Source organism: Crocuta crocuta, unplaced genomic scaffold, assembly GCF_008692635.1.
Source record: "Crocuta crocuta isolate KB4526 unplaced genomic scaffold, BGI_CrCroc_1.0 scaffold193, whole genome shotgun sequence".
Classification (NCBI taxonomy): domain Eukaryota; kingdom Metazoa; phylum Chordata; class Mammalia; order Carnivora; family Hyaenidae; genus Crocuta; species Crocuta crocuta.
This window is the reverse complement of record NW_027529624.1, coordinates 7,476,838-7,493,030: the sequence shown is the minus strand read 5'-3', so window position 1 is coordinate 7,493,030 and position 16,193 is coordinate 7,476,838. Positions and strand designations below refer to the sequence as shown.

The following is a 16,193-nucleotide window of genomic DNA, read 5'->3' as shown; positions in this document are numbered from 1 at the left end:
TGACTCTTGATTTTAGCTCAGGTCATGATCCCAGGGTTGTGGGATCAATCCATACATCAGGCTCCACATTCAATGGAGATTTAAGATTTTCATTTCCTTTTTTCTTAGTGCATACTTCATTTATGAAAGCCTAAACTTAATTGATACCATTACCCTCCCCACAGATAATCATGGGTTTTAAAATTAATTTAAACTTTAAAAGTTAATTCTATCTTGTTTTTCTTAAGCCTCACAAGACATTGTTATTAACTTTTGAAGTTGGTTTTCGTTTAGATTTATCCTTTAGATTTATCCAGTAATATACTGGTAAGTCAGACCTCTGGGGAGAAGAAGCCTGATTTTTAGTGCTTGCTAATTTCCGTGGTGTGAATACTCCACCACAGCCAATTTCAAGTTACCAACCATTTAATAACCACCTGGTTGGATTTAGCAATAGGTTCTTACAAGCCAGTATGAGCTGGCTCCTGTACAACATTGGTGTGTGTGTGTGTGTGTGTGTGTGTGTGTGTATGTGTATGCATATGCATGTGTGTCTGTGTGTGTGTATTACATCTTTGCTCTACAGGTTTTTTTGTACTCAAAATTCCATCTGTGACTGCTTTCCTTCTGCCTGATATGAATTACTTCGAATTTATCCTGCATGGGATTTATTAGGCTTGAATCTTTGGATTGTTGACTTTCTTCAGTTCTGGAATCCTGAGTTGTTATCTTTTCAACCCTTGCCTTTCCTAATTTTCTCTCTCCTTTCCTTGTGGAACTCCAATTAAACATATGCTAAACCTTTTCTGTCTTTTGTTTCTATTAACTTCTTCTGTGTATTCTATCATTTTATCTCTGTGTCGTGTCCCAGACAGTGTCTTCTTACCTATTTTCCAATTAACGAATTCTCTCTTTAGTTTTATCTAATTTTCCATTTAACAAATCCATTGACTTAAAAATTTTTTTTTAATGTTTTATTTATTTTTGAGAGACAGAGACAGCATGAGCAGGGGAGGGTCAGAGAGAGAGGGAATCACAGAATCCGAAGACAGGCTCCAGGCTCTGAGCTAGCTGTCAGCACAGAGCCCGACACAGGGCTCGAACCCACGAACCATGACCTGAGCCTAAGTCGGACGATTAACTGACTGAGCTACCCAGGCACCCTGATTTTTTTTAGCTTTTTTGTTTTTTTTAATTTCTAGAAGTTCTCTTTGGTTCTTCTTCAATTCTTCCGGGTCATTACTTATAGTTTCCTATTTCCAGAAGATTTTAATCACACTTGTCTTTGATGTCTTTAAACATTGGAAGCATAGCTGTTTTATAATCTTTGTTCAAGGACTCAAATATTTTTAGTCTTTGTAGGTATGTTTTACTGTTTATGTTGGTTTATACTGGTTTTCATTTATGATGTTTTATTTCATTGTGCGCCCTCCCCTCCCTTTGTGGGGTGTTCCTTAGTGTTGAAAAATAACATGAGTAGATTCTATGAGACCTAGAATGCAAGTATCTTCCTCCACGGTGTTTTTATGTTGTGTCTTCCGGCTACCTAAGTACCCTACCATGTAGGGCCACTATAACCAAATTCTTGACATAAAGGTTTGGGGACTTCCCTGAGGTGATATGAATTTAGACTACAAATCTGCAAGAGGGTTAGCTTGTGGTTATACATTCTCAGGGATCTCTCTCTCTCTCTCTCTCTCTCTCGCTCTCCTTTATCCAATGCCAAGACAACTTTCTTCACAGGTTCTGGGGTGGGAAAGTGGCAAGCTTATTTCTGGCTCACCCCTACCCAAGAGTGTAATCCTTTGGGGTCCCACCCTAATGTGGGCGTCTCCCATTAGACCCTGAGATTTCGTGGGCCCTGGGCTTTGACTTTTGTCTCCCAGCCGCATGAAGCCATCAAAACTGAAGCTCAAATGTACTGAGTTTGGTATCTGCCTCAGGTCAAACCTGGGTCTGTTCTCCACTTATCTCTCTTGATTTTTGCTTATCCTCAGAGCTTACCCTGGCATTTCCATTCTGTCTTGTCAGGTCTTCTGTGTTTTATTTTTACTCTTTTTTTTTTAATGTTTATTTATTTTTGAGGGAGAGAGGGCATNCCTGGCATTTCCATTCTGTCTTGTCAGGTCTTCTGTGTTTTATTTTTACTCTTTTTTTTTTTAATGTTTATTTTTGAGGGAGAGAGGGCATGGGGAGGGGCAGAGAAAGAGAGGGACAGAGGATCTGAAGTGGGCTCTGTGCTGACAGCAGACAGCCCAATGCAGGGCTTGAACCCACGAGCTGCAAGATCATGACCTGAGCTGAAGGCGGATGCTCAGCCGACTGAGGCACCCAGGGATTTTTAAAAGTAATTTTTCTAGGGGCGCCTGGGTGGCTCAGTCAGTTAAGCGTCGGACTTCAGCTCAGGTCATGATCTCATGGTTCATGGGTTCGAGCCCCACGTCGGGCTCTCTGCTGACAGCTAGCTCAGAGCCTGGAGCTTGCTTCAGATTCTGTGTCCCCCACTCTCTCTGACCCTCCCCTGCTTATGCTGTGTGTGTCTCTCTCTCAGAAAGAAATAAAACATTAAAAAAATTTTTTTTTAATTAAATAAAATAAAAGTAAGTTTTCTAGCATTTCACTTTTTGTTCAGTGAGGAGGTTGTTCAAATAAGCTTTCCACAGTATTCCCAGAAATGGAAAACTAATATATTTTTCCATGCAGGGGTAGAGTTTTTATGCCCTTTCCTGTATATTTTTCTTTACAACATAACAAACGTATTTGTTAGTCGGCTAGCACAATTTGGAATGGGTGCAAAACACTTTATTTACCTACCCCTTCTGTCGCTACCATTTCTTTTTTTTTTTTTTTAATGTTTTTTATTTATTTCTAGGAGAGAGAGAGAGAGACAGCGTGAACAGGGGAGGGTCAGAGAGAGAGGGAGTCACAGACTGAAACAGGCTCCAGGCTCTGAGCTGGCAGTCAGCACAGAGCCCGACGCGGGGCTCGAACCCACGAACCGCGAGATCATGACCTAAGCAAAAGTCGGATGCTTAACCGACTAAGCCACCCAGGCGCCCCTATTTATTTTCTTTAAGTTGATTTTTCTTTAAGTAATCGCTAGCCCACCATGGGGCTCGAACTCATGACCCCAAGATTAAGAGTCGCATGCTCCTCTGAACCAGCCGGGTGCCCCAGGCCAGTCCATTTTTTTACTGTAGTAAATTACACTGCAATGCACAGCTTTATGCAAGAAGCTCTTGCTGTAGCTCAGATTATTCCTTTAGGATAGATTTTCCAGAATGGAATTCTCAGATCAAAGAGCCAGGATATTTGCCAGATCTTAGTACATATTAGCTTCCAGGGTAGCTGTGCCCGTACATCCTCCCCGTACTATTTAAGGATGTTTGTCCTGGCTGAGACAAGTAAGAGTCTTCCTTAATAGGTTATAGACTCACACGGTGGACCACTGAAGAGATATCAAAGGTGACACGGTGAGAAGTCTCACTGCTGTCTGTGAGCTGTAGCCACCACACAGTCCCCTGCTCCGGAGGCAGCTCCTTGCTCCTAGTTTCTGCTCATGGGTCCTTCTGACCAAGCCAATAGGTACATCAGTTTTGGGGGGGGGGGTGTTTAAATAAACAGTGGCCTACTCCACACCCTGTTCTAAACCTTACTTCTTGCACTTAACCATAAACCTTGATGCTTACCGCCTACTAGTACATAAAGTGCTTCCTTAGTCATTGCGCAGTGACACAGCAGACCCCATGGGCCCGGGGACCTGCGATGCAGCGGACCATCCCCTTGATGGACGTTTGAGCTGTTTCCAGTGGTTTGTTCTACCACCGGATGCTGCTGTTCATAGCTTTGCCTGTGCCCGTCTCCCACACGCGTGAGAATGTCTCAGGATGAACTTCCAGATCGAGGACCGATGGGCCGAAGGATCCAGCCTTCAGCATTTGGACAAAGATCTGCCAAAGTGGATTTTCAGGGGTGGGTAAGTCGGCTGTCTTGCTCTCCGTTTCCCTCCAGGGTGATGCTGACAGGGACGCTCTCGGACCGGCAGCCCGCTGAACTTCACCTCTTCCGGAATTATGAGGCTCCAGAGTGCGACCGGGAACCTCGTTTCAGCCAGAACGTGAACCTGAAGCCTCTAACTCAGCCCTCAGGTGAGAGCCACGGTTGTCGCATCTGTGGGAAACCGTCGGCCCGAGAGGCTGCGGGGTGGCAGCTGGGAGTCGTGGGCTTGCTGCCGGGCACCCCGGGCCCACCCCCATCCCATATGCTGCCCTGCGTCTGTGTCAGCTGAGGGCACGCGGAACTGGGGAGCCCTCCGGCTCAGCCGTACCCTGCCTTCCACCGGGACAGCAGGGCCAGAGCGCGTGGCCTGTGGGTCCTGTTCCAGAGAGTTCCCCAGCCCCTCTACCTCGTCCTGTGCGTGAGCACACTGAGACGGCGTGGGCTTGTACTGCCCCTTGTGCCACTGGGCCACCCTCTTCCCTCACCCCCAGAGCAGCTCGTGTGGCGAGCCGCCCGGAGCAGCGGGGCAGCCCCCACCTACTTCCGGCCCAATGGGCGCTTCCTGGACGGCGGGCTGCTGGCCAACAATCCCACGCTGGACGCCATGACCGAGATCCACGAGTACAACCAGGACCTGATCCGCAAGGTGAGGGCGCCTCGGGTCGGAGGGGCTGGACGTGACCGTCCACTGTAGCCACCCCCGTTTCAGCAAATCTTACCAAGGACTGGCTTCCCAGAGCGACTGGCTTTTATTGGCGTGCACCTTCCTCGGCTGGTGCGCTGGACGGCAGCTTTATTTCACTCTCGAATCTGCTTGGGGGGCAGTGTCTGCCCAGAGCTCTGTGCTAATCAGGGGGACTCTGAGGCCCAGTCTGGACCGAGTGGGCAAGGGCAGCTAGTGGGGACGGCAGCAGGCACCGCAGTACATGCCCGCCCCGGTGCTGGCTACCCTGCCCAGCCCTGGGGCACACGCTCGCCCTGTGTAAGCAGGGCTGCCTGTAAACAAGAACGCGCCCCTCTAGGGGTTTTGGGTGCTGTGATGGAGGATGGTACGGGAGCCCAGGAAGAGGCTAGCCTGTGCTGGGAGACCTGGGGGCTTGCCAAGGGCCCGTGGAGGAGGCCTCTGGGGAGGAGGCCGTGCAGCGATAGTGATCGGAGGAACGGAGGGGGCCTTCGCCCAAGTAACTTGGCGCAGAGGCGGGGCACGGCCCATGTGTGCCAGCAGAGGTGCTGGGACGCGGGCTCAGGCCTCAGAGCCAGATGGCCTCAGGGTTTGGGTTCTGGCTCTGCCTGGGCCTCGCTCCAGCCACCGCATGGGGGATTGATTGATGGTACCTGCAGGGGACTGTCGTGAGGCACCCACGTGCTTTTCTGTAACATGTTGAGGACAGTGCCTGACCCCTAGTGTGTCTTATCCTTGCTGGCTGTGGGTCTCACTGTGGTCATCGGGAAGCCCAGGATACAGCCCCTGGGTGACACACAGCAGGGGTGGTGGTCTGAGAGGCAGGCGCCCTCTAGTGGCCTGACAGGGCAAGGCAGGCTTCCGGGAGGAGGAAGGGCTCAAAGATTTGGATGCTGAGGGTCTTCTTCCCTCATCCTCTAAGTCTCCTCTTACTGGGGATGAGGGCCCTGGCTGGGCGCGGGGGTGGGGGGGAGGGAACTCGCCAAGGTCGCCCAGCACGTTGGCAGCAGAGGTTGTTGGGGAGCCAAAGAGAGGACAGCGCAGGCTCTGTTTCTGCCACCTGGGGAAGGGTCCGCTGACGGGAAGATCCCCTCGGACTACCCGTGTCCTGTCCCCAACAGGGCCAGGGCAACAAGGTGAAGAAGCTCTCCATCGTGGTCTCTCTGGGGACAGGGAGGTCCCCACAGGTGCCCGTGACCTGTGTGGATGTATTCCGTCCCAGCAACCCCTGGGAACTGGCCAAGACTGTTTTTGGGGCCAAGGAACTGGGCAAGATGGTGGTGGACTGTGTGAGTATGGGCCCCTCCCCAGGTCCTCTTCCCTCTGGGTCTCAGCCCTGGGACCCCTAGGTGTCAGGGAGGCTCTGCTGAACCCCATGAGCCAGCTCAGGGGAGGGGACCCCCGATTCGGTTTCGGTGCTGGCAGGGGCCCTTCGTGACCATCTGCAGCCGGGGCTTTCAAGCATCTTTTGACTGCGGGTACCCCCCTTCGAACACGGCCGCATGTGGAAGCCTAGAATGTCGGATGGACAAAAGCCTTGCCCACTCAGCCCCTGTCCCCCTTCCCCCAGTCAGGCGCTGCCGAGCCACCACCCAGGCAGGGGGCCTCTGCTGGGGAGTGGCTAAGCGAGACTAGAACCTGGGGGTCCCCGGGCAGGGACTGTGGGTACAGCATGTGGGGGACACTCACAGAGACTGCGTCTTGCCAGTGCACGGATCCCGACGGGCGGGCCGTGGACCGGGCCCGGGCCTGGTGCGAGATGGTGGGCATCCAGTACTTCAGGTGAGGCCTCAGCCGGCATCGGCCCCTGACCCTGGGCCCCAGCCCCTCGGCCCGGCCTGGCCAGACCCGGTGAACTCCCGGGTCCCCAGGCAGGGACTGTGGGTACAGCATGTGGGGGACACTCACAGAGACTGCGTCTTGCCAGTGCACGGATCCCGACGGGCGGGCCGTGGACCGGGCCCGGGCCTGGTGCGAGATGGTGGGCATCCAGTACTTCAGGTGAGGCCTCAGCCGGCATCGGCCCCTGACCCTGGGCCCCAGCCCCTCGGCCCGGCCTGGCCAGACCCGGTGAACTCCCCCCCTACCCCGCCAGCCCTTGGTATGGACTTCCCCCCTCCCTGGGCTGCTGGTCCGTGCCCCGAGCCCGCCCGTCCGAGCTCTTGTCCCCACCCCAAGCCGAGCCTCCTGGGGTGAGCCCTCCTCCTTGACCCAGACAGATTGAACCCCCAGCTGGGGGCAGACATCATGCTGGATGAGGTCAGCGACATGGTGCTGGTCAACGCCCTGTGGGAGACGGAGGTTTATATCTATGAGCACCGGGAACAGTTCCAGAAACTCATTCAGCTGCNCACCCCACCCCCAGCCCCTCCCACCTTGCCCCTGATGGAGAGGCTGGGCGGCCTCGAACCAGCGCGCCACCAGGCAGAGCTGGGCCGAGGCGGCTCTGCATCCGCGGACCAGACACACCAGGCCTCAGAGGGTGCTGGGCTNGGGGAACCCTGGCCCCTCCCCCCCACCCCACCCCCTCTGACTCTGCCCTCAACACACACACACAGCCGCCTGCACCCCTGGGACTGCCCCACCCTTTGAGCTCGGCCTCAGCTCTCAAAGGTCACTCCTGTCACTTCAGTTATTCCCGAACCCCCCTCCCCCCCACCCTGAGGAAGTAGGAAGTGGTTGATGGGTAGGGCGGGGCTCCGGGGCCTGCCCTGAACTGAAATAAATGGTTTGATTCAAGTTCACCTGTGTTGTGTGCACTGTGCTCGAAGTACCCCCCACACACACCCGCCCAGCCCCTGCACCCACCAGCTCCCTTCAGCCTTGACTGTCATCTTCCTGGGCCCCATTGGATGAATGCTGTTTCCGGGCTCCCCTGGGGATACTACTTCTCTGCTCCAAATCAGGCCTGTGAGGGTATTCAGAGGCGGCAGCTAAGCCCACTTGCCCGCAGCTCACTCCCCCCATTTGCTGGGGCAGGGGATGAGACCCAGAGAGGGCAGGGGGCTTGGGCATAGTCACACAGCCAGTGCGGAGGGATGAGGTCCGGCCCGGGTCTGCACGGCTCTGGGGTTTGCGGTATGGCCTCTCCAGCGTGAGAGGGGCTGGGCAGCCGGCGGCAGATGTGGAAGACTCGGCCCTTGAAGGGGGGGTGTGAGCGGCTTGGGGTAGAGAAGAGGCCAGAGAACAACGATGCTCGATGCTCCGTGGTACATTTGGCCTCAGGCAGGGTCTGTCCCAGAGGGTCCCAGGGGAGGGCACCCAGCAGCTCTGGCTCTATAACCTAGAGAGTGCCCTTGGACAGATGGGGTGAGGCCGGGGGAGTACCCTGCTGGGCCTGGGGAAGATTCAGCCTGGAGGAGGAGGTGACCTACGAGAATGCCCCATCCACACATGCCCACCGGCCCACGGCTCAGAGGGGTAAATAATTGAAGGGCAGGTCACACGAACCTGCCCGCGTCACAGTATGCCTTCCCCCGGGGTCTGGTTACGCCCCAGATCACATTCTGACATCCCTGGCTGGTGAATAATTAAGCTGCCACCTCCTTCTCGGGCCAGCAGGCCCTCCATCTCCACGACATTCTTCACTCCCTTAGAGCAGTGGGCACTGGGGACCGACCCCCCGCGCTCCCCGCCCTGCCGACACCCCAGCCTCCTGCTCAGCACCTGGGCCGCAGCCCACTCCATGGTCCCCGAGATGGATCAGTTCTACAGATCCACCATGGCCATCTACAAGGTGAGCGTGTGCGCGGCCGTGGGCCCCAGGCCCGAACATCCCTTCCCAGGGCTGGATGCCGGGCCGGCTCTGGAGGCTGGAGGGTGCGTGTGGGCGCAGCATGGTCTGTGAACCAGGAGGGGTTGCGGGCATGACGTGGGGATCCCTGAGCAGGGGTTTGTCCACTGTCACCCAGTGAGCGACAGGCCTGCGGAGACAGCACTCCTACATGCCGCACAGGCAGGACAGGGCCCAGGGTGACTAGAGGTGGGAGCCGGGGGGCCAGAGAGCCGCCTGGCCTAGGACTGGAGAGTCCCTCTCTGTCTGTCTGTCTCTAACTTCCTGTCTCTGTCTGTCTCTCCTTTCTGAGCCCCTCACTCAAATTTTCTGCCTCACTCCAGAGGTTGGTGCAGTCTCTGTAGACTTTTAGTGAGCACCTACTGTGTACAGCACCCTTTCACATAGAAACCTCGTGACACCCTGGCCCGTAGGATAGAAAATAATCACCCGCCATGGTAGATGAGAAAACTGAGGCCAGCAGGGTTAAACAGTTTGTTCAAGGTCACCAGAGAGCCCAGAGGGGCTGCTGGGATTTGAACCAAGACCCAAGCCTGAAGCCCGTGCCCAGTGCTTTCCACCACCGAGGGCACTCTCCCGCCGGCCATGGCCTCAGGTGGTCCATGGCCCAGCCACAGCCTTGCCCCCAAGGGGCTCTTCTCTGGGAAGGGCAAGATCTGCCCTTGGCTGAGTTAACTGTCGGCCACCTGTGTGTTCAGTCCAGCGAGGCCTGGACCCAGGGCAGGGTTGAGCCACACCCAGCCGGGGACCCACAATGGACCACAGGCTTCAACCCCGTGGGAGGAGAAGAACCTTCCAGCTGCATCATCTTGGGAGCAATTTCCTGCCACAGCAGGTGTGTGAGCCCAAGAGACAGCCTTTGAGGTTCCTGCAGTGAAGTCAGGATTCTGGGTGACCCCACATTTCTAGACGGTTCGCCTAGGGTCGGGCTTCTCTCTGGGTCCAGGGATGCCCTGCGTCTGAGGCCCAGGGACTTGCCTCCCTGCTTATCAAGCTTTCTTCCTCCCCCAATCTTCACCCTCCCACCCCTTGGCCTCGGGCTCCAGAGTATCATGGAGCAGTTTAACCCCGCCCTGGAGAACCTGGTGTACCTCGGAAACAACTACCTCCGGGCCTTCCATGGTAAGTGCCCACCCCAGGGCACCAGCCCCTCGGCCTTCCCTGCCCCCCGCCTGCCCGTGAAGTCACCTGTGCCCCCACCCATGTTCTCCGCACCTCCACAGCAGACACTCAGCTCAGTCTCACCCCTGCACCCTCCTGTCCACCACCCTCACCCCCACACCCCCACAGCCTCCTCTGCCCACTTCTTAGGTGCCCTCAGGATGCTCCCAGAGATGCAGAGCCAGGCCCTGGCGGCCTACACAGCCCCAACCACACACACACTTCTGAACGTCACCTTGATGCTAGCCGCGGAGCCCACTGCTACGCCCAGGCCCACCTCTGCCACCCCGGCTTCGCACCACAGCTGTTTGTCCTCGCTGTGACCAGGCCCCTGGCCGCACACCTACAGCTGACCCCCCCCCCCGCCCCACAGTGCCCGTGCAAGTGGCTGCCCCTCCCCCACTTCCCAGCAACATCAAGGCCGATCGCTCCCCCAGGGCTTGCAACCCTCAGTGAGCCGGACAAGCCAGGGGCACACCCGGAGCTGAGGGCCACCCCCTCCCCTCCCGGCCTTTTCAGACTTCAGAGTCAAAGCCTGTTTTTCCCCCACGCCCGCCACCTCAGCCCATCCCCACCCTGGGCCCCTACACCTGCGCATCAGAACACACCTGCCCCCATCCTCCACATAGGTACACGCGGGTGCCTGCGCCCCTGCCCATGACAAACCCATGGCGGTGTCCGGCTCGGCACCGATCCCTGTGCTCAGCGCAGCTGCTCCGGGGCCCTGCCTCCGCAGGGAAGGCCCTCCCCGGCCCTGCACCTGCTTTACCCCGCTGGCCGATGCCACCTGTCCATACACACCACCCAGGACATCCCTCCCTGTCACCTGCGCCTATGGCAGACCCCACAGTGTCCCCTCCACCTGCCCTCTCCTGACAGGGAGGGTCTCCAGAGGGTGGGGGCAGGTGGAGGCGGAGGGGGGGGTTGGACACGGACCCATCCGCTGTCCCCACGCAGCTCTGTCCGAGGCGGCTGAGGTGTACTTCAACGCCATCCAGAAGATCGGAGAGCAGGCCTTGCAGAGCTCCACCTCCCAGATTCTGGGTGAGGCACCCCCCCCACTGCACCCCTCACTCTTACTTGGGTCTGGGGGGGCTCTCCTCCTAGCCCTGCCTCCACCCCAGGCCTCCTCCTGTCGTCCAGGCCCCTCTGCCTCCCCCCTGCCATCCCTCAGGCCCGAGGCCGGCCTTCCCCACCATCCTGAGATCCCACGGAGGGTCCCTTGGATGTTCTTGCCCTTCCAGGAAATCCCCCCCAAGACACAGGCCTTGCAGCCCAGGGCCCAGACTCCTGTTCAGGAGCCCAAGCCCCTCCCCACCGTTCGCTGCAGGGCTGTTCCTGGGCTGGGACCGGCACTGCCACCCTTCCAGAGCCATCTGGGAACTCCCTGGACTTTGGTCCCCAAATCCAGCTTCAGGCAGCCCCCGGGCACCTTCTAGCAGGAGGAGGGGTGGGAGGGGCACGCCGGGGGGGCCCCCCTAAAGCTGCTGCTCTCCCTGCCTCCAGGGGAGATCCTGGTGCAGATGTCGGACACCCAGCGACACTTGAACTCCGACCTGGAGGTGGTGGTGAGTGTCAGGCTGCTTGGCCTGGGAAGGGAAGGGGTCACTCAGGAGAGTGGGCTGTGTTCCAAAGAAGATGGGGGGGATGATGGGCAACTTCCCGTACCCCTTCTCAGGGAAGACTCCCTGAGGTCTTAGTGACACCCAAGCACTGCCCTTCTGGGCACCTGCCAGGCCCAGGCTGTGCTGGGCATGTTTGCCTGTGATAGGTTGTTCGAGCCTCATGACCCTGGGAGGCAGACGCCACTTCTATTTTATTTTATTTTATTTTATTTTTTAAATGTTTTATTTATTTTTAGGAGAGAGAGAGAGACAGCGTGAGGGGAGAATCAGAGAGAGAGGGAGTCACAGACTGAAACAGGCTCCAGGCTCTGAGCTGGCAGTCAGCACAGAGCCCAATGCGGGGCTCGAACCCACGAACTGCGAGATCATGACCTGAGCGAAAGTCGAACGCTTAACCGACTAAGCCACCCAGGCGCCCCACTTCTATTTTATAGAGGAGGAAACGGAGTCTCAGAGATCTAGTCCCTGCCCCCAATTCCAGAGGAAGTAGAGGAGCTGGGGGGAGAAAGGACCACCGCCCGGGTGCATCCGGCCAGGCCCTGCCCCTCCCGGGCACCCTGGCCCCTCCCTCCCTGCTCCCAAGAGAGTAGCCAGGCACTTGACCTTGTCATGCCCATGAGGAAAGAAAGCCCTTCTACCCCCTGCCACCCACGGAACTAAACCCAGTCTTCTCAGTGAGGGACTCCAGGCCCTGTTGACCTCCCCGTGGAGGCCTCTCCGTGGCACCCCCAATCACAGCCCAGCACCCCGAGGAGCTGCCCTCTGCGGACACAGCTTGCTGCCCTCACCGCTGGGCTATCTTCATGCTGTCCCCTCAGCCTAGACCCACCCCGACCCTTGCTGGCCAGCACCTCACCAAGCCTCCCTGACCCCTGGGCAGGTTCGTTGCTTCCCCCTCTAGACTCCCAACAATGCTTCTGTCCATTCTTGGCACGTGGTGGTTAAAGCAAGCTCTGCAACCAGAGCACCTGGGTTCAAAGCCCAGCTCCACCCATCATTGGCTCGGGACCTTGGACTAGACTCTCTGTACTTGGGCTTATCTTGTGAGGCCTAAGTGAAATCATAAGTATAAACTAGTTGCCTGGTGCCCACCTGTAGCCCTCCGTGCATCTTCGCGGTGGTGACTAGAGGCAGTCTGCCCCCCCTGCCCCCCATCTCTATCTCTGCCAAAACTGAGAGCCCCGTGAAGGCTGGAATGAGGCCTGGCACCAAGCAGGGCTTCTCTGACTCTGGACAAAAGGAGCGAGGTTTGAAAAGGGAATAGGGCCCAGCCACGAGGAGAGGAGAGAGGAGGGGAGGGGAGTTGAAGGGAGGAGAGGAGACGAGAGGGGAGGAGAGGAGAGGAGAGGGCATTCCCGGGGGGGGCAGCGGGCTAAGTGCATGAGCATTGGGCAGAAGTGAGCCACAGGGAGCCAGGACTGAGCAAGAGAGGAGCTGGTGGTGAGGGGTCTTGGAAAGCGCCCGGGAGCCAATGTCAACTCATTGTGACAGCACGTGGCTCTGGGGACACCATAAAATACTCAGCAGTTTGGTTACTACGTCAAAATGGGGAACAATTTCACAAGCAGAGAACGTGGTTCCTGCTGCACATTTGAAACCCTGGTCCTGGGCACCCATCTCTTGGACACTTGCAGGCTCGGAGCCCGGCCGTGCCCCCTCCTGGGGCTCAGGAAGGGAGTTACGGGGCACAGCTCGTGCGGGTAGCTGGTGACTTTAGTCTTCGAGGTTAATGGGTCTCCGCGTCACTTGTGGCACATCTGGGCTGGGTAGGAACAAGTGTCATCCAGGGCCTCTGTGTAAGGAGAGCTGTCCTCCCTGGGCACCAGTGACTTGGCTGTGACAACCGGGCAGGGCCCTCAGCCAGGACCGTACCAGACCCAGGATGCCAGACGCCGCCTCCCCCTTGGGCTCATTCATTTGACAGCCATTTACTGCTGGGGGCCAGGTGCAGGGGGAGACCCCTGCCTTTCCCAAGAGAGGAGACGGACAAAACCCTAGACTAGCAAGTGAGCATATATATGACAGCTTAGATGCAAAATGTACTCCGGAGGAAAGTAGAGCAGGGAAGGCAGATCGCAAGCGTCGGAGGGCTGCAATTTAAAAAAAAATTTTTAATGTTTATTCTTGAAAGAGAGAGAGGGAAAGCATGAGGGGGGGAAGGACAGAGAGATAGAGGGGGAGACACAGAATCACAGAATTGGAAGCAGGCTCCGGAATCTGAGGTCCCAGTAGAGAGCCTTACATGGGGCTTGAACCCACGAACCTCAAGATCATGACCTGAGCTGAAGTTGGAGGCTCAACTGGCTGAACCATCTAGGCACTCCTGGAGGGCTACAATTTTTAATTGCTTTTTCCAGGAAAACAGCACTAGCAAGGGGACCCTGAGAGAGGCCTGGAGGAGGGGAGGGTGTTAGCCAGGGAGAGGGCACACATCTGGGCAGAGACAATGGCTCTGAAGAGTGGAAGTGCGCGTCAAGGAAATGATTGGCCATGACAAGAGCCCGCCCCCGTTGTGCGGCCCCGCTGGGGCTCTGGCCATTCCTGAGTGTGCTTAGCCAAAGATTGACGGCACCTGACTTTCTTATTGTAAATTAAAACACAGATACAGAGCATCTCACTGAGAGAATCAGAGCTTAATGAGTCATTATAAGGCAAACTAGCACCCAGGTCAAGAACGGTGCCAGCCGCCCCTCCCTGTGCCCCTGGCAAAATCACAGCCCCTCCCTCCCTCCAAGAGGGACCATGGCTCCCACACGTCCTTGTGGTCTTTGTAGCGGACCACCTGGTCACACATCCCTAGACACTAGAGTTTGGTTGTGCTTTCTCTCGTTTTTAAGATTTGCCTTTGACTTTCTTCTTCTTCTTCTTTTTTAAAAAGCTTTTAGGGGCGCCTGGGTGGCTTAGTCGGTTAAGCGTCCGACTTTCGCTTAGGTCATGATCTCGCGGTTCGTGGGTTCGGGCCCCGCGTCGGGCTCTGTGCTGACTGCCAGCTCAGAGCCTGGAGCCTGTTTCAGTCTGTGACTCCCTCTCTCTCTGGCCCTCCCCTGCTCACGCTGTCTCTCTCTCTCCTAGAAATAAATAAAACATTTAAAAAAAAGTTTTTAATGTTTATTTATTTTTGAGACAGAGAGAGACAGTGCATGAGCAGAGGAGGTGCAGAGACAGAGGGAGATACAGAATCCAAAGATAGGCTCCAGGCTCCGAGCCGTAAGCACAGAGCCCAGCGCAGGGCTCGAACCCACAAACTGTGAGATCATGACCCAAGTCAAAGTCGGACACCTAACTGACTGAGCCACACAGGCGCCCCTGCCTTTGACTTTCTTAACCTACTGGCTCCCCCTCCATCCCTTTCTTTTCCTTGTGACTTATCTGTTGAAAGCCCTGGGGCCTTTTCATTGGTATTCCTACAATCTGACAATTGCTGATCTTGAACTCCTGGCACAGTTCAGACCTTGATCAGATCCAGGTTCTATCCCTCTGGCAGGACCAGAGAAGGTGCTGGATCCTTTCATGGGCAGGCACGCCATGCCTGCGCCCATGTGATATTAACAGCCGTGGAGGCTCAAGGTGTCTAGATCCATTTATACGTTCTGCTATTCTGATGCTCTCTTACCTATTAACTGGGATATTTTTATATGGAGACATTTCCTACTATTTGTTTCCAGTGGTGAGTTTCGTATGGGAAAAGCAGGATAAAAGTTTGTTCGCTCCCTTTACTCATTAGCTTTTTTATTTATTTTTTTAATGTTTATGTATTTTGTGAGATAGAGAGAGACCGTGAGTGGCACAGAGAATCCCAAGCTGGCTCTGCACTGGCAGTGCAGAGCCCAACCCAGGGCTCGAACTCATGAACTGTGAGATCGTGACGTGAGCTGAAATGTAGAGTAGGACGCTTAACCACAGAGCCATTCAGGCACCCTTTTACTCATTAGCTTTTAAGGTCATGTATTTGCTCCCTGTCATCATCTGAAGGTGACCAATTAGCTTTCTTGTTTTTCTAGCGCCATTACTGTAGTATTTTTTAGTATCAGTATCATAGATTTATTATTTTTTATATTTTTTAATGTGCTTTATTTATTTTTGAGAGACAGAGCATGAGTGGGGGAGGGGCAGAGAGACAGAGGGAGGCACAGAATCTGAAGCAGGCTCCAGGCTCTGAGCTGTCAGCACAGAGCCCCCTGCGGGGCTCGAACTCGTGAATCACGAGATCATGACCTGGGCTGACATCTGATGCTCAACCGACTGAACCACCAAGGCGCCCCCAGTATCATAGATTTAAACACATTTGATGTATTTTAGTCCTTTGCAATTACTGCCTTTGGCAAGGCTGCCAAGGTCCACTCTTTGGCCAGTAGAAGCTTCTTCAGTCTGGCTCCTGAGTCTTTCGGGCACGACCCTAATGGTTTTGAGAGTTTCCTGGGTGTCTTGCTTTGCTCGGCCTCTTCTGGTATTACACCAGCATCTTGTTTGTCCTTGGTCTTCATCAAGATTCCTGATTCTCAGGGCACCTGGCTGGCTCGGTCAGTTAAGCGTCTGACTGTGACTTAGGTCATGATCTCATGGTTTGTGAGTTCAAGCACCGCATTGGGTTCTCTGCTGTCAGCTCAGAGCCCACTTCTGATCCTCTGTCTCTGTCTTGAAAATAAATAAACATTTTTTAAAAATCCTGATTCTCAAGGATACAGAGAATGAAGCCATTCAAAGATCCCAGTTGTCATCTAGCATGGAATGTTGAATGTTGCTGTTGACAAGTATGACTGTCTATTTTTAACCATCACAAAATCACTGGGTTTTTTTAAGCTAGATGCCTGAAAGATTTTTTTTCTTTTTTTTCTGTTTCTTAAGTTCAGTCGTTTTTCTAGATATGTCTTGGTGTTGATCAATCTGGGTCAATATAATCCATATTTTATATTTTATATATTTTATATTATATATATAAAATCAATACTTTTTC

The 16,193-nt window shown here is 55.0% G+C and overlaps 3 protein-coding genes across 6 annotated transcripts in view; all 3 read left to right on the top strand.

Moving 5' to 3' along the window:
* PLA2G6 (phospholipase A2 group VI) overlaps positions 1-6,512 on the top strand; it is a 58,977-nt gene extending 52,465 nt beyond the window's left edge. For 3 of the 4 annotated variants that reach the window (XM_077762110.1, XM_077762109.1, XM_077762111.1), the window contains exons 13-16: positions 3,991-4,127; positions 4,470-4,624; positions 5,782-5,949; positions 6,369-6,512. In XM_077762110.1, coding sequence (XP_077618236.1) covers positions 3,991-4,127; positions 4,470-4,624; positions 5,782-5,949; positions 6,369-6,446 — 538 coding nt within the window. In that variant the 3' untranslated portion in view covers positions 6,447-6,512. The remainder of the gene's footprint in view (positions 1-3,990; positions 4,128-4,469; positions 4,625-5,781; positions 5,950-6,368) is intronic. The other variant, XM_077762112.1, reaches the window with a different exon arrangement.
* A 15-nt stretch (positions 6,513-6,527) lies between these two features.
* On the top strand, positions 6,528-7,574 carry LOC144229893 (85/88 kDa calcium-independent phospholipase A2-like). Its single transcript, XM_077761977.1, has 3 exons — positions 6,528-6,661; positions 6,880-7,142; positions 7,567-7,574. Exons 1-3 carry the CDS (start codon positions 6,552-6,554, stop codon positions 7,572-7,574), a joined length of 381 nt encoding a protein of 126 aa, XP_077618103.1. The 5' UTR covers positions 6,528-6,551.
* Positions 7,575-8,345: 771 nt separating this feature from the next.
* BAIAP2L2 (BAR/IMD domain containing adaptor protein 2 like 2) overlaps positions 8,346-16,193 on the top strand; it is a 32,352-nt gene continuing 24,504 nt past the window's right edge. Inside the window, exons 1-4 of the mRNA XM_077761976.1 lie at positions 8,346-8,396; positions 9,500-9,575; positions 10,572-10,658; positions 11,121-11,182. Coding sequence (XP_077618102.1) covers positions 8,346-8,396; positions 9,500-9,575; positions 10,572-10,658; positions 11,121-11,182 — 276 coding nt within the window. The remainder of the gene's footprint in view (positions 8,397-9,499; positions 9,576-10,571; positions 10,659-11,120; positions 11,183-16,193) is intronic.